Below are 24,629 nucleotides of genomic sequence, written 5' to 3'. Positions count from 1 at the left end.
TGATGTGATACCTCAACCCTCATACACAGGCTGAACACACAAGATAATAGGCGAGCAAAACTCAACGCACATCAGCTCAGAGCCAAATCCCACAGTGCATTGAACAAGAGCAGGGAAAATCCCAGGAAGTTCTCAAAACCACAACAATTCAATAAACGGTGCAAAATTCACAAAAACCCCTGAGTCAATTTCTCAGTCCCGTCAGTGTCCATGAGCCTCGCTCTGACAGTCAAAGGTATACTGTCCCCGAAGTTCATGTCAGAGTGAGACCTCTTGTGCTGCATAGAGCCGACCAGGAGACCCTCTGCTAGCTCTGTGACGATCTCAGCTGAGATAGACGGGTGGAGACTGGGTGGCTGTGGACATGAGTGGATCCGGGTCTCAGGTCTGAGCAGCCTACAGAAACACAGACTTTTTGTGTGCTGCCAGGGACAGGCGGACTAACAACGTGGGCCACTTCCAGGATGCATCTGTGTTGGGGTAAGGCCTATGACTCTCCATTCCTGAATCAGTGTGTGTGTGTGTGTGTGTGTGTGTGTGTGTGTGTGTGTGTGTGTGTGTGTGTGTGTGTGTGTGACGTGGATGCGGATTTCAGGAGCAGATCGCCACAGTTCACATGACTTGATCTCTTCACCTCGAACTGCACAACAAATTGAATAAAAAAGTGTATGTAAACCAAAATGTTCTCATTCCCAGGTCATTAAATACTCACACTCAAACCAGCACCTCACAGGTATGTGAAGGTTCCCTCTGACACCTGTGAACTGACACCCAGGGGTTTCAGTTAACTCTAATGTTAACCCACTCACAGTAACATCAGAGCCCACAGCAGCTCCTCCAGCCGCCTGCTGGCTCCAGTGTAAACCTACCCACAGCCACACTGGACACTTTGAGCTCCACCTAATGTCTGTTTTGCTACACAAAACCAGTTGTCAGTGAACATTATCCAGGGTTTTGCAGATCTGTCTAATGCAGCAGTTTGGTTGGCTGAGCAGTGCCTTCTCAGGTAGGTTGTGTTTGACCTTTGCTGTCATTTCCTGATGAGGACAGGCTCAAAAATCACTTATAGAATAACAACTTGCGTCTTATTTTGGTGGTTTTGACCATCATTATTATCAGTCATGAAAACCATTGTACGAAAGTGGGTGACGTCGCTCCTTCTAAGCAGAGTGAGAAGATTTTACTTGTTTACTTGACACACAAGGCGGTCACTTTAGTAATAATTAAACTATATCCCTTTTTTCCTCGTTTTACTGACCTCAGGGTTTATTTAAAACCTGTCTGATCATCCGACTGCTGCTGTTTCTTGCCCTTTCAGACTATTTTAGTGCTATCACCATGTTCCCAGACCTCGGCGAGGACCTCAGGGAGAGCACGCTTATTATTACCAGGAGGAATCATGGGTAAAACTGTAATTATCCTTACAAAGTAAGCTCTGATGATCAGAAGGATTCGTCAGTGCTCATTGTGTCCGAGAGGAATCAGCTGTGTCTTTATTAGTGAAGCAGGTGTCCGGGCACAACGCACACGGTTGAGCCAGGTGATTATCAGTAACACTTTACACCAAGAGGAGCTCACAGTGTCCCACAGTGTCCCACAGCGGGACGGGCATGCTGTAGTGAAAGGTGACCTTGAGTCAGAGGGCCACAGCTTTCATTTGTTTGAGAGGACCAGACAGGTCGTCCTCTCTGCAGCTATTTGATTGGATTGTCAATGCAGGATGAGAGTTTTCTGCCGTCGCTGCCTCGCATGCATACGAATGCAGCACGGGGCAGGTGATGGTCCTAAGGGGAAACTGTTCATTATTCTACAAACTCCTCTCACTAATCTGTGCTTAAGAACTGTTCTGCTCTCTTTTTCTTCAGCCTCTCTCTCCCTCCCAGTCTGGTTGTGGCCTTTCTCTAAAGGACAGCCGAGCGTGCAGGAGACTTCATCTGGCCTCCTTTTCATCTGACCTTTGAAAAAAGTAGCCATTATGTTACCTCAGGGTTGTGTAACGTGCACCCACATACTCACAGTAATATCTCCTGTCCAGCTTTCAACGGCTATTTCAGCTGATTGTATTTTTCAGAATGTTGGCCCTTGAAAGGGGAAAAGGAAATAACCAGAAGGTGCATGTTGAATTATACCTAAGGCCGAGGCACAATAGCACAACTCATATGTCACACGGACGGCTGCTCCTCTTCCTTTTCAGACTCTTTACCATCCAACAAACATAAGAACTGACTGTCCCAGATTTAAAGCGAAGACCTTTTTTTCTTTACATGTCTGGGAAATCTTTGCACTTTGATGATGCCACACCCATTTCACTTCATTAAGTCAAAGTGCAGTGAACTGAAAGTACAAGATATCCCCACTTTTAGTTCCTAGTGCTGCTCACGTTCCAAAAACTGGATCCTTCGTTTCCCATAGTGCAACTTAACAGCGTCTCTCTCTTTACTCCTTTCCTGTGTGGTAAACCGACATACCTGCAATTATGATGCAGGCTTTATCCCAACCTGAGAAACTGAAGTTAATGTGTTTGTTAAAATCCAGTGGATAGCTTTAAAACATGCAGTCTTTTCAGAATAAAAGTCCCTCTTTATGTTCCAGAGAGTGTTTCTTTCTGGAGTGGCAACATAAAATAGGAATTTCACAATAAGAGGATAGACATTTCATATCACCTTCAGATAAACTTTGGAATACACCTTTATGAGATCTTTTAATGATCAGCATGAAGAGGAGAAATGATCACGGCAACATCTGGACACCTGACTGTTGTTTAAACACAGACTTAAAAACTGTGAAACTGTCCATTAACAAGTGAAGGAGAAAGGTGGGACTAGGGCTGTTCGATTATGGAAAAAATATTAATCACGATTATTTTGGTCAATATTGAAATCACGATTATGTAACACGATTATTTCACATGACTTTGGGAACGTGTTGCATTTATTAAAAACACACCTTTTTTTGCCATCTAAATTCGTGGTGTTCCCTTGCGTTGCAGCCACTACCATGTAGCAAATCTTGCACGTAGCATGTTTCTGCTCGTCATCGGATTCCTCAAAGCCAAACTGTTTCCAGACAACGGAGTTGGTTTTGCCTTTTTTGCGCTGCTGTAGCTGCCCTCCTTCTGCCATCTTTACTCGCGCTGAGTTTTTAAATTCCAGCGGATGATACGCACACGACCTGCCTCCCTCTGGCTGAGAGAGTTTGTGGCTTCGGGAGGGGCGGATGTGCACGTGTCATTCAGAACGCAAGACAAAATACGAGTGTTCTTGCAAAACAGAACATGCAAAATAATCGTTTTTTTCTCGATTGTACTATTTTGGTGATCGTTGGGAGCCGAAATCGAAATTCAATTAATTGCACAGCCCTAGGTGGGACTGACCGAGAAAGGTGAGGTGGATAAAAAGAAAAAAAAGAAATAAAGATTACACACTAACATGTTTAATGTTTACCACGCTCATCATCTCAGTCAATTCAAACAGTCATGTTAACATACTAACATCTTCTAATTAACATGCAAAATAGCGCTGAATGTCTGTACGACATTTTTGGTGCCAGTCCATTACGTTCACAGGGGTGATAGTAAAAAAAAATCCTGAGCCTGAACTTTTTTTCACGAGAGCTCTTGGGACCCTGGGCCTGGTAAGCCTGTTCAGTAATCCATCCCTGCTTTTAACTAGTCACTTACCTGCGTACTTATTGCTTGTATAGCAGACTGAGACTACGGATACTACAGCCATACCAAGAAAGGTCAGTGGGTGACAATTATAATACTCAAAAGTAAACTAGGAATTGAATGAATGAATGAACATTGGATTTATATAGCGCTTTTCAAGATACCCAAAGCGCTTTTAGAATGGAAGGGGGACCTCACTAACCACCACCAGTGTGTAGCACCCACCTGGGTGATGCACGGCAGCCAATGTGCGCCAGAACGCTCACCACACACCAGCTTGAGGTGGAGAGTGAGGGTATTAATGTATCAGCCAATTTCACGGGGGGATGATTAGGGGGCCAGATGGAATTAGCCTGGTTGGGCAGTATTGATTAGTAACCTAACCATTGACTAAAGGGCATGAGCAAGGAGACGATTCAATGCCTGATTCAATTTTCTGAAAAATATGCACCATTTATTTTAAATATTTTTTGAAACAGCTACAGTGCAACAAAACCTTATGTAATACTACAACTCTCAATTTGCTATTAAGAGAACAATAAGTAGCAATCATTTAAAGTGCTTCAAGAACTGAAAAACAATGAGAAATAAATAAAAAATAAGCAAATACAATGCTTTTGTCCCTGGCCTCATCAATGTTGAGTGAAAACATGTTATTCTTAAGCTTGTCAGACAGATTTCTTTTCAATTCTGGTGAGATGCCGTGTGTAATAAGATAGCTTGCATGCTGCCTCGAGACAGACAGATGCGTAAGGGCGAGTTTATCCTCCGCTAATTTCTGACACAAAGTGACGAGTGGATGAGCGATTGTAAACGATAGATCATACTCGGCAATGAAGAAGCACAAGCGAATTTTTAAATCAGCCACGCGATCGGTCATTGAGGGTCGGATATCTGCTGTGGCTGTTGCCCCCGGCAAACGTGAGGTATGTTGAATTGCTCGTAAAGCAAGCTTTTTTTTTTTTTTGCAAACACCTTGGTACGCCGGAAATCCAGCGTGGCGCCTGAGCGCTATCAGCCCTGCGTTCATGTTGAGATATTTGCATAATGTATTTCCTGAGATACTTCAGACACGGCCGGCCTTACATCCATACCACTACTACACAGAGCATTTTAACATAGACACTAACCACGTTTCCATCACAGTTTTGCACATAATAGAAGCAATTTTTTGGAAAAGTCGACAGCACACAGTAGTGAATGTCGTGTGTTACCACTGATTGATGTAACGTTAATAAAGCTGGTTCTCTCCTCCCATGATATTGTTCAAATTAAATGTGATGACAGATTTCCATCAGTCTGCCGCTCTGTAGGAACCGGCCCTTGGGTCCTGATACGACAGGATCCTTGACTTATATGTTAAACAGTGTTTCCTTTCTATTTTGTCAGTCTGGAAAAACCACCTCAAATTTGTTGTGGCATATGAGAGTTAATTTTTTGTTTTTTTAAATCCAAGTGTTTCCATTAGGCAACTCGTTTTTTAAGTTCTAAATTTCAAATTGCGCATTAAGCAGGTTAATAAAAACACAGCTACTGATAATTACAGATTACAATTCATCTGCTGGGTTTTATAAAGACAACCACACGCACAACATCACAGCATCCTGTAACAATGAGCCGTCATGTGAAACCATCAAAACAATTAAAGACCCTCTGATAAATCCAGTGTTTGACCTTGTTAACATCCATAGGATGATTTTATACAAGACATTTGATGAGTGAAATAATCATCAGCACCATGACTGATTGTTGAACTGCAGTGAACCAATCACAGTCTCATAAACACAGATTCAGACAGCCAGGGTTTCATACGTCACAAACCTCAGGAACCAATCCTGTCAACTTGTGGGGGCGGGGCTAAATAAACCTTAAACCTTGAGAGAGAGCGTTAGCATTAGCACAACCGCTAACACTGTGTCAGCCACTGCCAGTTACAAGCTAACAGACAACATAACAAATAAAAGATGCTAACTACGCTAACCGCTCTGAAACGTCTGCTAGACTACGTCTGTTTCCTCCTCTAAACATCTTGATGCTCTCTGCTGTTTCACCTGTCCACCTGGAGCAAGCAGGTTGTGGGCGGGGCATTTCTCAAGCAGGAAGTAAGAGGAGATGAAACTATGTTAAATTAAATATAAATCACAGCAGAGGATTTTTACAGAGTTTAAAACATGTCTGGAGGAACTCTGATGATATCTGAAGAAACATGGAAATCTAAAAATAAACTCACCTTCCCCAGTTAATGTTGTCATGTGACCAATATTCTGATTCCTTCAAGCTGTCTCTGTCACATCAGCGTCACTAGTAATCTAACAGATTTATTTCATTCCTAGTATTTATATTTAGAGCTAACAGAGGCGCAGTCACTGTTAACATCACACCAGCAGAGGAATGCCAGTGGGTCTCCTCAGGCCTGGTGGCCCGGCCCACAATGATGCGGCCTGGTAATGGGCTCCCTGTTTGGAGTGGAGTGCAGCAGCCTAAGGACTTGGCCCGAGATAAGGAAGAGTAATGATCTTTGGCGATGAGCGAGCCATGCTGTGGCTGCTTCCACTCTTAACGGTCTCATTCTGCACACCAACAAATACGCCGCACGGAGTCATCGCTCCAGTCCGGGACGTTTTCTGGAAGTCCCACTGAGAGAATCTGAAGCTCAGTGTTTGGGCTGTGGCGAGGAGCTCCCGGGGGAGGCGAGCGCTGTCCCGGGCCCTGGCATTTTGAAAATGCCGTTCTTCCTCTGTGGTTTCTGGGGGGCTTCCTGGCCCTGGCTGCAGCACGACGACAGATGGCCAACTGGACATCCATGACGCGGCCTTCTGGTGCCATCCTCATGCCACATATGCTTCACCCCGCGGCTATGACTTCCTGGAGATTGCTTTCTCACAGACCCTCACAGTCGTCACCATGGCTACACAATCCCAATTGTGGCGAACAGACCTAAGCATGCACACACACACATTAAAACCCTCTTGAAGCCCTAAATCACCACAAGAGGCATTCCAAAGCCACTGTCGGGTATTCTTTTATCAGCCAAACACATACTGTTAATGCTGCACAGTGGGTAACTGCCATCACTTTCTCTTAATGTCCCTTAATATTCAGATTTCATGTCATGAAGCCAAATTGTTGGAACTAGATAATAAGATGAGTCTCAGTCAAGCCTCAACAAAAGCTGACTGGAATGGATTTCACTCTGTGGTTATGACAAGATAATCAGAGGCATTTCCAAACACAATGCTCAGCACTCATCTGGTCATGCTTTGGGAAACAATCGTGCTGCTTTGGCTGACTGATGAGCTCAGGGTAATCTGTGGAATACCTTGAAAGCAAACACGATTGATTATTTTGCAATCAAATTGGCTCTGCGGAGTGCAGTAGATGAGGTGCACAGGCAGGTGGAGGAAATGGAGGAAAGTACACATGAGAGAGAGCTGTGGATAAATGAAATGACAATTACAAAGGTAGCTACGCAGCCCGGGTGTATTAGATTGAATGCTAATTAGTAGATTATAAGTTTTAAAGGAACAGCGCGGGAATCTGGGAGAAATAGATCAAATGAGAACAGTGTAAATATCTGCATAACCTCTTTCTTTTCTCTTTTTTTCTTCATCAGCATTCACATGACATTAAAGCCAATTTGCTCAGTGCAGCGTTGTGAGGGAGTCTGGGAGCTCACTTATTAGCAAATAGCTAAATGTTTTATGGTTTTAGTTTTAGAAGATATTATCATCTGTTCTGATTAACAGGCGAAATAACTTTTATGAAAGCCTATAGCAATATCCCTTGAAAGACTTGTTATTTTAAAAAATCTGTTTTTTTCTGTTTCAGTTTTATCTCATTAATCACATTTTTAAGCTCAATATTTTATTTGAAGTGTTGATCCATAAGAAGATATATTTGTGGTTTTAAGAACCAAAAACCATCTCAATGTAGTTTTACATCTCCTCTCTCAGGCTTCTCTATGGAGCTCTAGTAACAACAGGTCATGAGCCAATCAGAACAGAGGACTCTCTGAGCCTCTCTTCTGGTTGGCTGACTGTTTTCTGAGTGATCCAATAAAAAATATAGCAGATTTCAGGTAAACACTCAGAGAAACCAAATCCTGCAAGGTTTGGATGGTGGGTCCAGGTGGGCGGGGCTTGGTGACTGCTTTGTTGTGACATCACAAAGTCACAGAAGTCCTGACGGCTGGTTTTAAGGCTCAGTTTCTGAGTCCAGGCTGTGTGCATTTCTCTGTGGACTGAGGCTTTGATACTTTCACAGTATTAATATAGAACCTAGACCTGCTTTATGAACAAACTACACATGGACATCATTACACTGGATGGAGGTTTAACAAACCAAGTAACAGTCAGCTTTCCTGACTGATTTCTTACATGTCGCGTAAATGAGGAACCTGGTTTCTCTGATCATTACACAGAACAATGAGTCCCTGTGTTTAAAATAATCAGGATGAAACTGAAATTAACAGAAAGTTGCCTGCAGGACTCAAAATGACTGTTTCAAATACTGAACATTTGACAATTTATTAAATTGATACATTCATGCTGCGAGGGAAAACTCTGCTGTGTCTGTGTCTGTGTCACACACACACACACACACACACACACACACACACATGCAGCAAAAAGAAAAAGTCTGCACCAACACAGCTTCTTCTATGATTACTACAGTTAAATATGTGAGGCATGCATCTGACATAAGAGCAACCATCTGACGTATACACAGGTTTACAGTAATACAGATTTGCAGTGTATGTAAACACACGTCTGATTACACACATAACCTGGCGGAGGATTTAGCAGCCAAAGAGCCAGACATGTTCTTCCGGAGAGTTAACACTGAATCATGGTCCTGTGGTCAGACACAAAACTCCAAACAGCTGCTGATGTTGTTCTGTGTTTGTTTGGTGAGTAAACAGGTGAGAGCTTTGTTCAGCCATGTCAACTTTGCAAAGCCAATAATATCAAACTGTGTCTGCTTTAGCTGGTTGATCATGGACTCATTAAACATGTTTTTTGTCATAATCCTGTGCTGGAAGTAAAGGGACGAAACATTCATCTTATTAAACTGCCTCTGAGTTGGACACAATACTTTCCTTATTTTTGACAACATGATGAAACTTTCAGAGTAACACAGATGAACTAGAATCACCCCCTTCTGTTGTTTCCTCCTCCAACCAGCCAAGTATCAGGAAACATGGTCACAGTCTCTCCTTCCTGAGTTACAGCATTGAATACTGGCCAGAAGTGTTTTCACAGAACATTATGATGTCACAGTGAAGTTGACCTTTGACTTTTTGGATATAAAATGGCATCAGTTCATTTCGTCCTTACAGACATAGTTAAATTGTGTCATAATTAGTGAATGAATTTATGAGTAATGGCCAAAAATGTGTTTGTGAGGTCACAGTGACCTTTGACCTTTGACCACCAAAATCTACCGTTGAGTCCAAGTGAATGTTTGTGACAAAATTTGAAGAAGTTTCCTCAAGGTGCTGCTGAGATATCATTATATATATTATATATAATTATCTATTATAATGTGACGGACGGACTGACGACCCAAAAACAATATGGCTCCTCTCTGACTGTCGCAGGCGGAGAAATAAAAATCAAATTTGCATCAGGTGCAAAATGATGTAATGTGGCCTTAAGAACAGTCTGGAGGGTGAGGAGAACAGAGTCAGACTTTAATGTCACAGTCTGCAGTGAACCTGCGGACATTAAATAAACTTTAGCAAGTAGAAGTTTGTATGTGCTCATCTTTATATTTTGGTCAGACACATGAGTAATTACAAAGAGACAACACAGAGCGAGCAGCTCATTATCTGCATTCTGTTGTTCTATCACTCCATTCTCTGGGGAGAGTAAACCATGGCATCTCTATGCCCTTGCCAATACTTTGTGAAACAAACAAAGTTGTGAGGCAGAACCAGGAACTAATTTCATTAGCAGCTGCCATTTGTGACTGATTACAGGCTGTTCTCAGTGGCTGGCAAGCAGGTCCAAAGTTCTGGGAGGTTAATAACCAGTAACAATCAATTACTTAACAATTCTGATATGATCAATGGGGTTTCCAATTCGGCAGACATCGAGATGAGTAACGGAATACGATAAAACCTCAAACATGCTGAACGCTCTGCAGCAGCAGTGAGCTGAGCTGACAGAGCACACAGATATACAATGTCCAACAGAGCTCCGTCCCCACAGGAAGGACACCCGTCTAATGAATGAGGAAGTACACATAAAGGGGTTTAATGGGCACATTAGGATGAAACAATGAGCAGAGGCATATTAAAAGGCAAACTCCAGGCAGAATCACAGTACATCTGCATTGTCAAAAAAGAGAACAGTGCACCAGCAGCATCTTAATTAGTGCACTATGAGCCATCAGTAGTCCTCCCCTGTATTGTCATGCATCTTCGTCCACATCAGGACTGATTATTCTAATGATGTCTAAACCTCTGTCCAGCCATTATTCACACATCACAGAACCCGGCCTTGTTATCTTTGACGGCATGGACTCTTGTCTCCCTGAATCCACAAATTAAATCCAGGAAAAGGCTCTTGTCCCTACCCTCCCTGTCCTCACTAGTGGCCATCCAGCATTCAAGTCACTTAGTGAAGCCATTAGATGAGCCGCGACGTTCCTTCTCACCATTATTTTCTCACTGGCAGGAAGAAAATGTTTGTGTCATAACAAGACTGAAGGTGTAAAGTCCTGCTAGGGGCAACAAAGTTGATTAAATCCTGTAATACTGCGGTGTTGTACACAGACGTGACGACGAGTACCTGCTGCTGCAGGAGAGGCCTTGGGATCTTTGTAATGAAAAGGGCTTTATCTCATACTTAAAATGAATTTGCTCCAGAATATTCCTGGCAATCTGCCAATGAGATGTTTTCTGTGCTATGTAGATATTTTGGCCTGAGGTCTTAGAGGAAAGCTCGTGGAGTGTCCAGAGCATGCTCATGCTCCAGCGAGCATCAACTCTGCTCAGTAAATCCAAATTTCAATGATCCCTGTGTAAAAACATAAAAATAATCTCACACGCTCTCAGGATATTTTTCCAACCCCCAATCGTTTCTATGTGTTTGTTTCTATGTAAAATTGACTGATGTCTGTCTTTGATTGGTTGTTTTGAAGTATAAATCTCTCTATATAAATATAAATGTATGTATATGGAAAGATTTATATCATGACTCAAATGGTCTGGACTGTTTCAATACTCTTACAAAAAATATCAGAATACTAATAATAATCATCTACAATAAGGTTTTCATGACACCATTATTGAGATTTTGTAGGTGTGCACGAACACTCCACTCCCAGTGACCTACAGTTACCCATAACACCCTTCTCTGTCCAGGCTTGCAGTATGTAGTATGTTTGAAGAGACACAGACTTTCATCTGAACACATCCTGCAGGACCTGCGTGTCGAGCGACATGATCGGTTCAGAGGCAGGTTTAAAAAATAAAGAGAAAAATCATGAATGTATGTAGTGAAGTTGAAGTATGAGTATGACGTTGTATGTTATATAATGCAAAACAGCCAGTGTTCCAATCACAACAACTAACACACATTTTCATTTTGTGCCTGTGCGACAATTCATCTACACAACAGTATCCAGGGCGAACTGAGCCACAGCATCATCGTCGTACACACATTCAGTACACACATCACACATCAGTGTGTTCACCTTGTAGAAGGGCTACTCTATCATGGCAAAAATCATAATCACTATCATTTTCATCATCAGGATTATTTGACATGATTACTCATTGACTTTGGAAACTCCACACATTTACTGAACTTTGTCTTTTAACAGTGCAATTTCTTGAACTTTAAATAGAATCCAGCAGAAATCTAATTAAATAAGATAGATAGATAGACAGACAGACGACAGACAGACAGACAGACAGACAGACAGACAGACAGACAGACAGATAGATAGAATTTCACAATGTTTTAGAAAGCCTAGTGTGCAACACATCAACCCTGGCAGCAGCTTGTTGATAGTAAAGCTATAACATCAAGCAATGCCAAAAAAGAAAAAAACAGATCTCAAAACAAAAATCGCTGTGTCTGATGTAGTTTTTCTGGTTATAGACGTTATAGGTTAAAGATATCTGGGCGTGGGACAGCAGCCAAACAGGACATGGTCTCTCCTGACTATATATAGAAAGTCTCTGAACCAGCAAACTAATCAGGAGCAATGCGACACAATAATCATTTTATCTTGATTATCTTGTTTTCATAACCTTTGGAAGCCAAAATCATAATCTAAAATAAAAATGAGATTAACCACCCAGTCTTACATTGTAAACATAAGAAAATGACTCTAAATGAATTACTACTATTTCAGACAGCTCAGCCATGAAAAGGTAAGGCTAGGGTAAATGAATGGTAAGTTTTAGACGCAGTTATTGATCTTTAAATGTTCCAACACTCATCCAGGTCAGCTGTGTGTCGTGGCAGCAGATTAATCAAAGAAGCCCAGACCTCCTTCTCCCCCGCCACACCCTGCAGCTCCTCCTGGGAGACCTCAAAACTTTCCCAGGTCAGATAGGACATGTAATCCTTCAGTGTGTCCAGCTGGACAAGAAATTCTCTGAAGGGACGTGTCCAGAGAACGTCCTAATCAGACACATGAACCACCTCCAGTGGATCCTCATTTCAGCCTCTTTTAATCTCAGTCTTTTGGTCACACCCCCAAAACTCCTGACCACAGGTGAGTCTTCACCTGGAGGCTCAGCTCCCTCTTCAGAACCACATTAACCTGCTGATGTGGCACCAATCCAAGAGTCGATCTAACATCTCATCTTAATCTGACTGTGTGAATAACACAACGTTTACACAGGCTGTGCAGCAAAAGCAGCATGTTAGCAGAGCAGCTGCTTCAGTTCTTCTGTGTCTGCGCAGGATGCGTTCAGGCTCAGTACTGAGTGTGGGTCAGTCGTGTTTTGGTAGTGCACACAACCCCGAGACACAATCACTGTAGTTATTCACGTGCAATAGAGGAAATAGACTTAAAGCAAAAAAATATATATCAGATGCACAAAGAGTTGATGATAAAATATAAAGAAAACCCGTAAGAACATGTCAAGATATCCTGCTATTGAACTCAAAGTTCACTTACTAGCTTTTCTGTAGCTTTAACCTGTATGCAACAGTCTTCCTCTGTGAACAAATAGTTGTCATGGAGATATTTCTACTCAGACACTCATACTTGAGTCATGAGTTGTTTTTAGCATCGTCGCTGGCGAAATGATCAACACAGTGTGACAGCTATTGCCAAATGATGATGGTTTATTTGTACAAACACCACGACAGATGGCGGCTCTGAATGGGCGCCACGCGTAAACATCACACACGATGGAGGCTCGTGGATCTCGTGTTCTGATGACACGGCCGAATATCTGAGTGTGTTGCCATGGAGACGTCAATACTGCAGACTGTAAACCAGATCAACAGTCACCTCACTTCACCTCAAGTGTCCTGTTCCCAGACTGATAAGAAATGCTTCATAACTGCTGCGGTTAGGAGGAGGATATGTGGATCCTTAAGAGGGGTCAGAGGTCATAAGAGGTCAACAAGCTTTTGTGTGTTTTTGAGAGTTAAAGCGCAGCCACACCCCGATCGGTCATTAGCCCAAAGATTGAGTATCTTTTTGAGTATCTCAAAAAGCGCTCTCTAAATAAAATGTATTATTAGTAGTAATTCGTAGCATTTCTCAGATTTATAGTTTTAATCTAATTTAGAGAGTAGGGTGTTCCTGCAGAACCAGAGGGTCTATTTCACATTCTTCAGAAGAAGTTTTTTTTTTAAGCCATATTTAAAATGATAAAATAATACATTTGTATTGATAATACACAACCGTGGTCCTGAAAATGCAGCCTTGTGTAGGCGACTGCAGGAACGTGATACTGCTTAAATTAGTATTCTAACATGTTAGTTCTGTTTTCTCTCTCTCTCCTTTCCTTTTTATTGTTCATTATTGTATAAACAGTATATAATCTTGAATGTGTCCCCAGAGTCGTCTTTGTGTCTCCAACCTTTCAAATATCTGGTTGCAAAGGCCATATCATATGATTCCATCTTTCTCTTATCTAATAATTACCTTATCATGCTAATTACACAATCTACCCAACATGCAACTCTTAGCAAACACAAAGTTGACAGAAAGACAGAAAGTAACATTTGGTTGGAATAAACCTTTAAAACTACGTAGACGTATGGTCCTCAAACCAGCCTCCAGCACTCACATTCACTAGGTGGCGCTGGTGTGGAAAAGGGTCCATTACTGTATGTAGATATGATGCCACGCTTCACACAGACATTTGCATCACATGACATGTACAGTATATATATGGTAAATATGCGATCTCAAGGGAATGTTAATGGCAGCCACCAGCATGCACAGATCTGTTATCTTCACTTCAGAGGTTATAGTTATATAAAATATTTAGTGACACAAAATAATAAGAGATTTAAGATTGACTTCTTACATAGAGAATAACAGGCTGTTGTCACGGCAGCAGTAATTGATTTTTTTATTTTTGTACTATTTATTTATACTGAAGAAAAGCAGCTCATATTCTGAAGAATACACAAGTGACTGGCACTCAGAATCACAGCAGAGCCAGTGCTAGTTTGTTAGCCTGTGGATACACTTTGACCTGTAGCCTAGCATAATTGTGATTGGCCTATGGATTTATTATAAGAACTGGATATGTCACCGCCGCTCTGCCTTGCAGCCAATTTTTCCCAGTGGCCACTTGCAGCGAAAAATCCCCTGCAGCCCAAAAAGCATTTTTCCCATAGATCACAATAGCTAAAACTGTTGACAGGACACCTCCGGCTGTAAACACAATCAATTATTAATCTTTATATTGTATATTTTTAAGCCATGGACATTTAATCTTTGTAAAAGTTTTCAAAAGCCCAGAAAAGCTTTTTTTTCTTGATGACATACATATGGATTTTGCTAGGTTGATACAAACGCCATACGGATGTACAGAAGTTTGTAGGAAAAGTAATTAACAACATAAAGGAGAGTTTTTGTTTTCACATATCAAAATATTTTGATTTTGTGATTTTGTGTGGCAGTTATGGGTCACTTGTCAGCCTTTGTTCTCCAATGTAATTGTTTTTTAATCAATATATTAGCCGCGTAATGACTGGATTCATGATACGATACTGCAGGCGATTTTTTTATAACTACCTCATAACACTTTTCTTCAGTGAATTTAATTTTGTAAGTCATTTACCTGATCGTTTCTGTGTCTCATCCTGACTGGAGTTCACTCAACCACATTCATTTAGTTTATGGCTTAAACTGTCTCAGTGTGGTAAAATTATAACTGACTTCCAGTCCACTGGGTCAACAGTGGTGGACTGAGATGGTGAACCCTGCTCCCCTTCTCCCACCGGTCCCTGAGGGGAAGAACCGTTATGGACGTCCTAATCATCGTCTCTTTTACTCCCCAGGTCGTCATTGTGTTCAGTACACAATATGCTAAATGTTCTATGGCATTTATTATCATTTAAATTAAATCTTCCTATAAAAAAGAAAAATCTTTTTGATTTACTTTATCTTTTTCAAATCAAATATCTGGGACAGTAATGTACTTAATGAAGATACCTGGGTTCTGTGACAGCTACAGTTGTGGAAACTGAAATTCTGCAGTGTTGTGGAAATATTGTGTTAATAAGAGTCACACCATGCAGCCTGAAAGAATTTGTGTATGAAAAACTAATGATGATGATGCGAGTACAAGCTGTCTATAAACTCATCCAATAACGACAATTATTAAAAAAAGATGATCATCATAGACAAATATATCAGTGTAAAAACCAAAATCAGCACATATTTATTTGATAAGTTCCACTATAAATACGTAAATGGTTTCTTAGGCAGAGATAGGAGGGAGAGGACAGTATTGTACTGAAGGGTCGGCTTGTGATAGTGGAATGCTCTCAGGCTCAACCATGGAAATAAGTAACATACATGTGGACGACAGTGAAAACAGACAGAATTCTAAGTAACTACACTGCAAATTATACATAAGGATAGCACTGCGCAGCTTTAAAAAAAGAAAAAGACGTGCTGTTTGAATATGCTTTTCAATATATATATATAAAGGTAAGAGAGTAAAGCCCTCGTGATAATTTTAAGCATAACGCGGAAGTAAGCCGGAAGCCAGACACTTTTTCTGTACATGCGCCAGGCGAGCAATTCCTATAGAACTGAATGGGCGCCATTTATAGATCCGGGATCCAGGTATACATCCAATGGCTCTGTCACCGTGGAGATGCTCACCATGTAACTCCCCTCCTCCAAACCTAGCCTCTGATGTAACAGCCTGTCCTGGACTCAAACGACCACGGCAACTATCAAACATCTGAACTAGCTTTATTCAGCCAACACTAACAAACCAACACAAAGCTAGCCTACACTGTGTAGCAGTTAGCATGGGACAAATAGCCACCGAGAAAAGCTCATTACAGGTCTACACAGTATGAATGAATGGATGGTGACACCTGATCACACAATCACTGTATTTATAGAATTCATAATGAATGGCACAGCGGCCACGCTATCACACACACACACACACACACACACACACATTACAGCAGGTGCAACATATGAGAGGTAAGGATTACACTGTTGAAGATTTAAATCCCTGATCCCGCTCCATAAAAACAGAAACCTGTACTCACCCAGTAGAAGTTCATCCATCGAAGTCATTAACAACACTGTTGAAGTTCTGCTGTTCTCTAATGAGTATAGCCAATCAAGCTAGCGTTAGCCTCCAGCTGCTCGTCAACATGCTAACATTCGATACACTTGAAGCACGGTGAGTAAACACGTGTCTAATGTCGTCAGTTCAGCAGTAAAACCCTTCCTCTCCTGAGCGCCGCTCCTTTTGTTTGGACTTGTTAAATATTTAGACCGCATTGTCCACCAGCTGAAGAAAACGCTTCTTCCTGAAACGTTGAGAAAAAAAATGACGCCCACTCAGGCAGGTGAGCAAGCTCATTGGTCAGATTAGGATTTCTCAGCAAACCTTACTTTGTAACTTTTAGGAACAAAGTAACCAAATGAAATAAGTGGTGGGTAAAAATAATATTTATTTTCATTAAACACGCAGTTTTGTACAACGAAGTATTAGGGCTACATTTTTTTTTTTTAAATCTGATATTAAGAAAAAAGTTTTATATTATTATTTCATAATATTTTTCAGCTGTAACTGCACGTGATACCGTTGCTTGCTGCACGTCTGTCTTCTCAGTCTGAACAGAAGGACAAACTTGTCTCTACCGCATAAAAAAAACCCTGTTTATTCGCACCAATTCAGGTGTAAAAACGTAATTAGTTCTGGAAAGAGCCAGGCTAGCTGTTTATGCTAAATTAAGCTAGTTAGCTGCTGGCTGTAGCTTCATATTTATCATAAAGACATGAGAGTTCCTGTAGCATAAGCCTTATCAAAATTGATGTGGCTATAGTTGCTTGTAGATGACATGTGATTTTCCATCTTATTTAATGGCTGTGATGATTTTCAGCGTTTTCTTTTTTCAAACCTTAACACTGGGTCCACTGAGCTGAACATGCTTCCACCAGATTTGTGTTTATTAATTTGACCAGGTCAGTAGAAACCCTCCCTGCCCTCACTTTACTCATATATGTGAATGCATTGAAAGGCCTGACTGGTTTAAAACCTCATAGATACCAAAGAAAATGATAAACATGAAGCTCATTTCTGTAAGCTTGAGAGGATAAGAGAGGAGAGGAGTAGTAAAATAGAAAACAACAATCATCCATGTTTGTCCTCCTGCCAGAAGAACAACATGATGGCCCTTATATTACAAGAGGAACTACATGTAACACCCTCATATATCCCTCCTCTTCTCTATCAGATCTCTGGATATCTTCAATAACATGGCATCAATCCAAAGACACACAATCCTCACTGTGTTTACAGGAGATAGATTCATGCACTGCAAACATCTGTGCTTCCTTGTTGTCTGCAGAAAGCAACGGAGAGGCATCCCTGATGGCCTCCCATCCCCCTCATCCCTGCCTCCCTCCCTCCTCCCCTCTCCTCCCTCTCGTCAGTCTCTGTGTGAGGCTGCAGCATCTGTCAAAGGCAGAAAAACAAAGGGAGAAAAGGAGGATTCCTCCAGCTTTACCTTTCAACGTAGGGAGATATACTGTGATTCAGCTCAGATGATGCTGCTCCTCAGCCTCGGCTAACAACATCACATGACCACCAACCACCTGCTCCTGCTTCCTGGTCATATGACCAGATTAGTGCCAGTCAAGGATCCCTGGGAGTTGTAGTCTACCGGACAGCCAAGAGGGAAACTCATTCACTCAGAATAAAAAGTACAGGCAGACAGACAGACAGACAGATAGATAGATAGATAGATAGATAGATAGATAGATAGCCTATGTAAAAATAATGAAATTATGAAACCTATTACAAATTGGAACATTTCCATATATTATATATACACATATATGTCCATCACATACAAATATGTATGTTTATGTATGTATGCTTATATTCTTACATAGATATATAGATATATATATATAGCCATCCCAAAGCCTGTCAGTGTATTATTATATACAGTAGGTACAACAGTCTGAGACCTTTCCTGAATGAGAAGATACGTGTTTAAAATGAAAAAGAAAATGAATAAGAAAAACATATATACTTCAAACAAAATGTTTATATGTTATGTTGCTTGTATGTGCTTGTAATGTAAATTAAATATATATATATTATTAAATATATATTATTAACATATATGCTTTTAACATGTTATAACATACAAAAATTCATCACAGTTATTTTTGATATATGCACATACACACAATTTCCTATGGGTATTTCATATATTGCCAGAATTTAAGAAAGATGTCTGGACTCAAATGCAAATTAAAAAACTAGCAGGTAGTCTTCAAAGAGTTATACCATTAGTTACCATTACCATTAGTTACTTATATACTATTAGTTATACCATTAGTTATTATGCAGTTATTATATCACAAAAAATGTATTTCAAATGTAAAAAAAAACAACACCATAACCCTGAAAAATCCAAATTCAAGGACGAAACAGGAAACTAAATACACACAAGGACAGCAGGTAACAAGACATAGGTGTAACACATGAGGGCGGGGCAGACAATCACTAAGGAGGCAAAACAAGACAAAGGCAAGAAGTAAAACAACAGTGAACATGCAAGGAAAGTTGCTTCAAAATCAAACAGGAAATAAACAAAAGTATATATATTTATAACAAATATGTTATAAACTTATATCTTCATATATCCAGAGCATGTATATATGTGATAATAATATATCTTCTTATATACAACATCACTTTTGGTATAGGGACATACAGTATATATCATCAGGATCACACAGCCTCCTCTCAGAGCAGACCGTGTGGTGGAGGAGGTCTGCCATCATGACTCCCACTCCTCAGACCCGGAGTCCGCGTTTTTCATGAACACATATCGCAGGTAACAGCCCTGGTGAGTGTGATCCGACACCTCAGGCCAGTTTGGCTTCAGGTCTCACCACTGGGCACAGACTGCTGCTGGAGCTGGAGGCCCGCAGTGAGCCCGGCCGGACGGCAGCTCGGAGCCAAGTCTGACACTCCGCACACCAAACCTCTCAGCTTCCTGTGGACCTCCACCGCCCGGCTGGCAGCAAAGACGCGTGGAGCCTCTGACATGGTTTCTGCTGCACGAGTCTATACCACAGCTAAATATAGCTGAACTGCTGCATGAATCGTATCATATTCCCCACAAAATCCCACATTTCAAACTGAAATCTTTCTGCTGAGCGGCATGAATAAATTATACCCGTTGACCGGCAGCTCGTGGTGTACAGGCCGGTAGGAATCCGAGGCAGCCGGGGGTTTCCGGAGCCACGCTGCTGCCAACATAGAGAACAGCAATGTTGTCGGGCGTCGGCCATATTGATATCTGCTCACTGTCTGAAAGCACCTTAACAATTATGACCCACAAGCCACTGTTCGACATTTAAATCTACAAACTGTGGGAGCAGGAAACAGATGAAGTGTCGGAGCTGCCTGGGAGTGAGTTAACAAACAAATATCTCTCCTCATTATGGTTTTAAATAATTACAACCAAAAACCAAGACTTCTCCAGGAGAGTTATAAGCTTTTCAGAGAAAAGTTTCTAAACAGGTCAGTCAGCTCTGCTTCTGTCTATGCAGATGTGATGACTCTGCACAGTGTGGACCAAATAGTACACATGTTTACATTCAAGGGCGCAGGTTTACATATGACGGACCGCACTGTAGTATTCCATGTGGCTCCCTTTCCTCTATTTATTATTTTATTTTATTTGGATCCACCAGCCACTGCCAGCGTAGCAGCTACTCTTCCTTGGCTCCACTCAAGTAAACATGACATCATAATGTAAAATTATAATGTGAATTAAGATCCAAGACAAAGGGAACAAGAAAAAAAGAAGAAAAAAACAACAACAGTAAAACTAATAAGGATAATAACAACATCTAAACAGTCAGTAAAATATTTGATACAGCTCAGAAACAATAGTTGTACTAATAAACACAACATGTACAGTGACTGAAGAATAAAATAATAAGTATGTTCCTCATTAATGATCACATATTCAGATATTATGTGGTAAAACATGTCCTGTGTGTAGAGGGCAGGTGTCTGTGACATCAAATTTTTCTTTCAACTTTTTCTTTAAAATATGAGACAGGAAGTAAAAACAACCTCCTGTTGCACGTCTAGTATCAAAGTTGTGACCACCACTACAATATAAAAACTGATGGTTCAGGACATTTGGGATTTGAAATGATGAAATATTTCTTATGAAATAGAAGCAGAGAAATAAGCATCCAGTCCCTCAGTGACCGGCGTCAGGTTGTGTTTGTTCTGGTAGTGTTAGGTCTCGGTTCCAGTTCAGATCCAGATCCAGTCTCTGTTGTGGTTTTTCCAAATCTTTATTTGATGCACCTGAACACACCACTGGGCGGCGATCCAAGTGATTAAGAACTGATGTTTGAACAATGTGAGGAATGTTGTTACAGTAAAAAATTTTGCACATCTGCTAATAACTGACAGACCTCTCCCAGTAAAAGCAAATATTAATACAACATTATCTGAGCTGCAGCACACACAGTAGTGTTGTCCATACCAATAGGTTTTGTACTTTGTCGACATCATGTCTCCAAAACAGAGACAGAGGAGCTCCTTCACCTCCAGAGCTTCAGTAACAGGCAGTAAACTAACCATCCAGCAGCCACAGTGATTTATAATGAAAACCTGCTTTAGCTAGCTAACGTCACCAGCCTTTCATTATTACATCATTTAAACTGGATTAGCAGCATGTTACTATTGAGTAAAATGCAAAAATATTGTTGTTTTTTTTCTCTTTTCTGTTGACACGTCATATCCTGAAGTGAACTTTCTTTTAATCTTTGATCTGTTACTGTCCAGTTTTTATTCCTCTGGACCGGTGACAGTCAGAGCAGCCATTTTTTATTTTCAGGTTGTCCCTCCGTCCGTCTCATTCACGTGGACACGACATCTCAGTAACACCTCGACGGAACTTCTTCAAATTTGGCACAAACATTCACTTGGACTCAAGGATGAACTGATTAGATTTTGGTGGTCAAAGGTCAAAGGTGAAGGTCAGTGTGACCTCACAAAACACTTTTTAGCCATAACTCAAGACTTCACAGCAATTATGACAACACTTCACACAATGGTTCATATTTTCTCTGACTAAACAGGGATAAACAGGGATGTGACCTGGAACTAGTCTGAGTGGAGGAGGCAGACGACCACGAGGAGGTGATTATAGTTATTAAATGTAAATACAGAAGCATTTCCTTCATCTTTGAGAAATCTGGATGTGATTACAGAGGAGAGGATTATCCACAGCACGGCTGTGTGAAATCTGATCACTCCATCGCTTCGTGGTGAACTTGTGTTTACGCCTGTTTGGCTGTGAGCGTAGATGATGTGGTTTAACTGTGGTATTAAAGTCTCTCAGCTCTGCTCTCTGCTGCAGCTCTTTGAACCACAGACTGGGATCTCTCCAGGGGATCGTGTCCACAGAGACATCTGCTTCCCTGACACCAAAGTGCCCTTCACACCCTCCCACTGTCTGATCAGTGTGGTGCTCATGGTGAGAAAAACTGCAGCGAGCGCGGCCAGCTGTCCTGTCCACAGCGAGACTAATATATCTGGTTATCGAGCTGTTAATGACATCTTTGGGTCTCGGCCAGTCAGCGCTGTCCGTGTCTGTGATGATGGAGGATCCTCTGCTCTTTACTCCATCTTCACACTCTCACTCGGCTTTAAATGCATCTCAGATCAGGGGTTATTTTTCAGGCCCACAGACTTTGTCATTTTGATTTCCGACTTTTTGGTTCTTTAACTCTTTCCACAGCTGCTCACTGGAGATAATCATTATTATGTATGTATTTGTTTTTTTTCTTTATTAGTAACTTTGTAAAACAAAAACAACAGTAAGTAACACTAAGTAAATGACAATAAAAACTATAAACAATGTGTTTGTGTGTGTGTGTATTTTTTGCGGTTGATATGTGATGTAGTTGTAGACTGTATCTGTGAGAGGGTGAAAAGAAAAGTATAGTGGACAGTAATGATGTAATATCAATATTATCATAGGGAGAATGTAAAAATATTAAAAATATAAGATATAATAAGATATTATAAAATGCAATAGAATATAATGTAAAATAGGGCAGAATAATATAATAATAGTGTGGTGGTGTAATGACAGAATAGTATGTATTATTATGTATTATTATCACATAATAAAATAATTCTAAACATGTTTTATTATAATAATATAATATACATGATTATATTAAGTAACAATTATAATTTAACAAACGTGAAGTTGGGCCCAGGGGATGGTGAAGTTCAATGGAGATATAATAGTCATAATGAAAATTTAATTACAATATTTCATTTCAAACAGAGAAGGCACAATACATGAAGACTTCTTGGGGATAGGACGGTAAAACAAATTCACTTGTTTTCACAATTGAGAAAAAAGAAACTTAGAAAAATGATCCTGGTTAAAGTTTTGACTTGTTTGTACAGTTGGAAAAAAAAAAGAGATTACCCTGGAAAACCCGTCATAAACACAGGAGCGAAAACACTGCCTCTCAGTGCTTCTGTATTTCCAATACAGAACATACAGTGTGTGTGTGCGTGTGTGTGTGTGTGTGTGTTTCTGCAGGATATAGACAAAATAACAGCACAGATGAAAACATTAAAACAGTTCAATCAGCCTCTGACAAACAGGAATCTCTTCTCTGACACTGAAATGAGAGTGAGGCCGTTCAGAGGGGACAGCGGTGGCCTATCACTCACACACACACACACACACACACACACACACACTGCCCTTACTTAACATGCCTCGGAGAACAGTGGGGGAAATCACAGGAGCAGCGGCGGGGAGTGGCCGCACAGACAGGAACAGACGGACATTTAACAGGACGGATGCTCCAGACATTACCACGGCGCAGCTCTGATCGGGCGCCCAAGGAGCTCCAGGAGGACGGAGGCTGCTCCCAGGAGCAAATACAGATCCAGCTCAGCACAAATAATCTGTTTTATACTAATATTACACACCCATCAGTCACTAGAGTAGTTACCTGTGTCAGTGTGTATTTGTTCTGAAAGAGTAAAATACAGCTGCAGTCTGTCTTAATGCAACACTCACTTTTTGTTTGTTTATCTATTTTTAATACTTTATTGTCTTGATTGTGTCAGTTAATGCCAATGGAACATTATACATTTCTTGTTATTTAATTTATTTTGACACAATCTTTTTTTTTCCTCATCCCAACCCAGAACACAGTGTGAACATGAAGCAGTGAGTAAAGTATAGTTATTACTGATCATTATCTCCATACCAAATTTACATACATATCTATACTGTAACACACACACACACACACACACACACACACACACACACATATATACATATACTCATATATATATACATACACACATATATAAGTACACAAAACAATGTATTTAATAAATAAAAGGTTTTGATAAAACTTTGTCTGTATTAAACCAGTCCAGTCTCATATCATAACCATAAAGAAGTTTAATAATGCCACAAATAATAATGTTGTCACTACAAATTGATTTTGTTTATTTTGGCTAAAAACAAATAAAACATTACATTACAGCATTACATTTCCTTCAAAACGGATTTGCTGTTGAAAATGAGATGTACATAAATGTAATGAGACTGATTCATACGTCATACAGGCGGCGGAGTTCTCCCTTTACACACTGTGGAGGACAGAAGTCAGAACCTGAGTCTTTGTTTGGTGCATAGATACAGTATATTGTAAAGATGAGCCTTCATCTGCTCCACACACGCCGAGTCAGACACTGCCAAGATGGTGATGGTGGAGCAGCTCACTCTGAGCTTCAGAATCCTGTGATTGATGTCACAGAGGCGACATCCATCTTTATTTTTTTCAGCTTTCTCATAGTTTCATTGTGAAGCTGTTGAAACTAACAACTACACGAAAAAAGCCTTTGGGCCATTTATGATGCATTCATGATCTGGTGAGAGGCTCGGAAATATGAGATATAAAAGTTGGCAGGTTTGTGGAAAAGCTGTAAGTGAGCAAATATAATGCAGACGACAAACAATATGCAAATATTAATGTGAGGAAAAGTAGAAGATAGCTCTGACAGCAGCCAGCAGATGTTCTATGTTTAACTGTGATTATACAAACACAGAACATATTGTACCTTCCTCATACACTTCAATCAATTTGATAGACTTCAATCAATTTGACCTTTTTGGCTTTGTGTGGGGGTGTGTGTGTGTGTGTGTCTGTTTGTTTGTGTGTGTGCGCACAGGGG

The 24,629-nt window shown here is 40.7% G+C and overlaps 1 protein-coding gene across 3 annotated transcripts in view; it reads right to left on the bottom strand.

The window, feature by feature from the left end:
• The window catches only part of tsnare1 (T-SNARE Domain Containing 1), a 183,587-nt gene extending 165,648 nt beyond the window's left edge, over positions 1-17,939 (bottom strand). Inside the window, exon 1 of one of the 3 annotated variants that reach the window (XM_023419006.2) lies at positions 17,866-17,939. Coding sequence is in view for 2 of the 3 variants with exons in the window: in XM_023419005.2 (XP_023274773.1) it covers positions 16,396-16,410 (15 nt within the window). In the remaining variant the exon portion in view is untranslated. Of the gene's footprint in view, positions 1-16,395; positions 16,647-17,865 lie in introns of those variants that run through there. The other 2 variants (XM_023419005.2, XM_023419004.2) reach the window with 2 other exon arrangements.
• Between the last annotated feature and the right edge of the window lie 6,690 nt (positions 17,940-24,629).

Source organism: Seriola lalandi, unplaced genomic scaffold (assembly GCF_002814215.2).
Source record: "Seriola lalandi dorsalis isolate HSWRI2012SDOR001 ecotype SW California unplaced genomic scaffold, Sedor1 jcf7180002054588, whole genome shotgun sequence".
In the NCBI taxonomy this organism is placed as follows: Eukaryota; Metazoa; Chordata; class Actinopteri; order Carangiformes; family Carangidae; genus Seriola; species Seriola lalandi.
This window is presented reverse-complemented; position numbering and strand designations above follow the sequence as displayed.